Source organism: Chelon labrosus (genome assembly GCF_963514085.1).
Source record: "Chelon labrosus genome assembly, chromosome: 20".
NCBI lineage: Eukaryota > Metazoa > Chordata > Actinopteri > Mugiliformes > Mugilidae > Chelon > Chelon labrosus.
Window position 1 is genome coordinate 16788401 of NC_140353.1, and position 2470 is coordinate 16790870.

The 2470-nt window shown below is 48.9% G+C and overlaps 1 protein-coding gene across 1 annotated transcript; it reads left to right on the forward strand.

Annotated features, from left to right (window-relative positions):
• Positions 1 to 242: 242 nt before the first annotated feature.
• On the forward strand, positions 243 to 2203 carry foxa2 (forkhead box A2; the record flags this gene model as incomplete). The annotated part of the gene is made up of 2 exons (XM_084568691.1): positions 243 to 314; positions 1028 to 2203. 2 exons carry the CDS (start codon positions 243 to 245, stop codon positions 2201 to 2203), a joined length of 1248 nt encoding a protein of 415 aa, XP_084424817.1.
• Between the last annotated feature and the right edge of the window lie 267 nt (positions 2204 to 2470).

The following is a 2470-nucleotide window of genomic DNA, read 5'->3' on the forward strand; positions in this document are numbered from 1 at the left end:
GATTGGAGGCTTGCCTAGCGCACAGAGCTATATCACAGCGTTAACAAGCAGCACGGAGCGTCATTTGAACTCCAGTCACTGACAGACGCGTCTCACGGCTGGCTCCATAAGACGCACATGCGCCAGTTCTCGACGAAGGGACACACCGACGACCCAAACACGCCCAGTGGTCCCCAGTCACCTGCTATTAGAGAGACTTTTTGGCTTTTCCTCTGCTGGGAGACGCTTTGTGAAAGTCCTCCATGATGCTTGGAGCAGTTAAAATGGAAGGACACGAACACACCGACTGGAGCACCTACTACGGAGAGCCTGAGGTGGGTACCTTAAATATATATTTTTTTCCGTCTAAAGCCGATCCCATTTTATACAACTCAATATTAGCCCTGAGATAATATTAACTTTGTGATCAAATATTGACTTGAGGCGCCTCCAAATCCTCCCCCATCTCCACGCAGCGCGCTATCCTAACAAAGTTGCTTGACATGTAGGGGGGGAAGAAACTTTTCACTCGGATTATAATTTCATAAGTCTATACGTGTCTTTGCTAAAACAGATTATTTTTTGTCACGTTTCCTCTCGATAAACATCTGCACTGTTTGATTTCGGGGAGGCTGATTCAAATATTTGTGCTGCAGTCGCTATTTCCCTGTGAGCACAGTCAAATAGGGTGTAAACATTTCCAGCGACATTGCACATTTTTTTAGCGGATTAATTTGCTCAGTCTAGTCGGCACACTTGCGGGAATAAATACATTATTAAATGTGTGCATGTGCCTTTTTATTTTTAAAGCGTTTTTGCGCGGATTCACGCGCAAACGCCTACTGAACCGCTTCAGCGTTTACGAAGCGATGCGCACTAAAAAGAAGACATTTTCTGAAAATGATATTGGATAAATAATAATGTGATTTTATTAGACTTAAAGAATAACTAATATTTGTATTTGATCATTTCAGTTCCATTTAATTCCTCGCTAAATAATGCCAGTGCCAAATGAAACTCATGATTGCCTCTTTCCCCTCATTGACAGTGTTACACCTCAGTTGGCAACATGAACACGGGCCTGGGAATGAACTCGATGAATACCTACATGAGCATGTCCGGCATGAGCAGCACTGCCAACATGACGGCCAACTCCATGAACATGTCATACGTCAACACGGGCATGAGTCCCTCCATGACCGGCATGTCGCCGGGCACCGGAGCCATGAACGGCATGGGCGCGGGCATGACGGCCATGAGCGCAGCCCTGAGCCCCAGTATGAGCCCCATGACCGCGCAGCCCGCGTCTATGAACGCCCTGACATCCTACACCAACATGAACGCCATGAGCCCCATATACGGACAGTCTAACATCAACAGGTCCAGGGACCCTAAGACCTACCGCAGGAGCTACACGCACGCCAAACCCCCGTATTCCTACATTTCCCTCATCACCATGGCCATCCAGCAGTCTCCCAGTAAGATGCTGACACTGGCCGAGATCTACCAGTGGATAATGGACCTCTTCCCCTTTTACCGACAGAACCAGCAGCGCTGGCAGAACTCCATCCGCCACTCTTTGTCGTTCAATGACTGTTTCCTGAAAGTGCCCAGGTCGCCGGATAAGCCCGGGAAGGGCTCCTTTTGGACTCTCCACCCGGACTCCGGGAACATGTTCGAGAACGGCTGCTACCTGAGGAGGCAGAAGCGCTTCAAGTGCGAAAAGAAGATGCCCATGAAGGACTCCAGCCGCAAGCCTGGAGACGGCGGCTCCTCCAACAGCAGCTCAGAGAGCTGCAACGGCAACGAGTCCCCGCACTCCAACACTTCCTCCAGCGACCACAAAAGGTCCATGTCGGACATGAAGGCGAGCCAGGCCCTGAGCCCGGAGCACACCGCCGCCTCCCCCGTGTCGCAGGGGCAGCACCTCATGTCTCAGCATCACTCGGTCCTTGCGCACGACGCACACCTGAAGCCGGAGCACCACTACTCCTTCAACCACCCCTTCTCCATCAATAATCTCATGTCCTCGGAGCAGCAGCATCATAAAATGGACCTAAAGACTTACGAGCAGGTGATGCATTACTCCGGCTACGGCTCCCCCATGGCGGGGGCTCTTTCCATGGGCTCCATGGCGGGGAAAGCCGGCCTGGATTCCTCATCCATACCTGACACAGCCTACTACCAAGGCGTGTATTCCAGGCCAATCATGAACTCCTCATAAACTCCTGCACCCCTCGCAGCCGACGTGGACTTTCTTCCCATTCGATTTGTACATTTGTAAAAACGACGAAAAAAAAAAAAAATATAGACTTTGTGTACAATATGTATTTCAGATATTTTTGACGTTTCCCACCGTTTTAGTTGTCGAGTTTGTTAGTAGCCTAATTATTTTGAAAGCGGATGTTGTTGATGATGACGATGATAATAATAATAATAATAATAATAATAATGGACGAATTAATTAAGTAACGATAATGTGACGAGATCT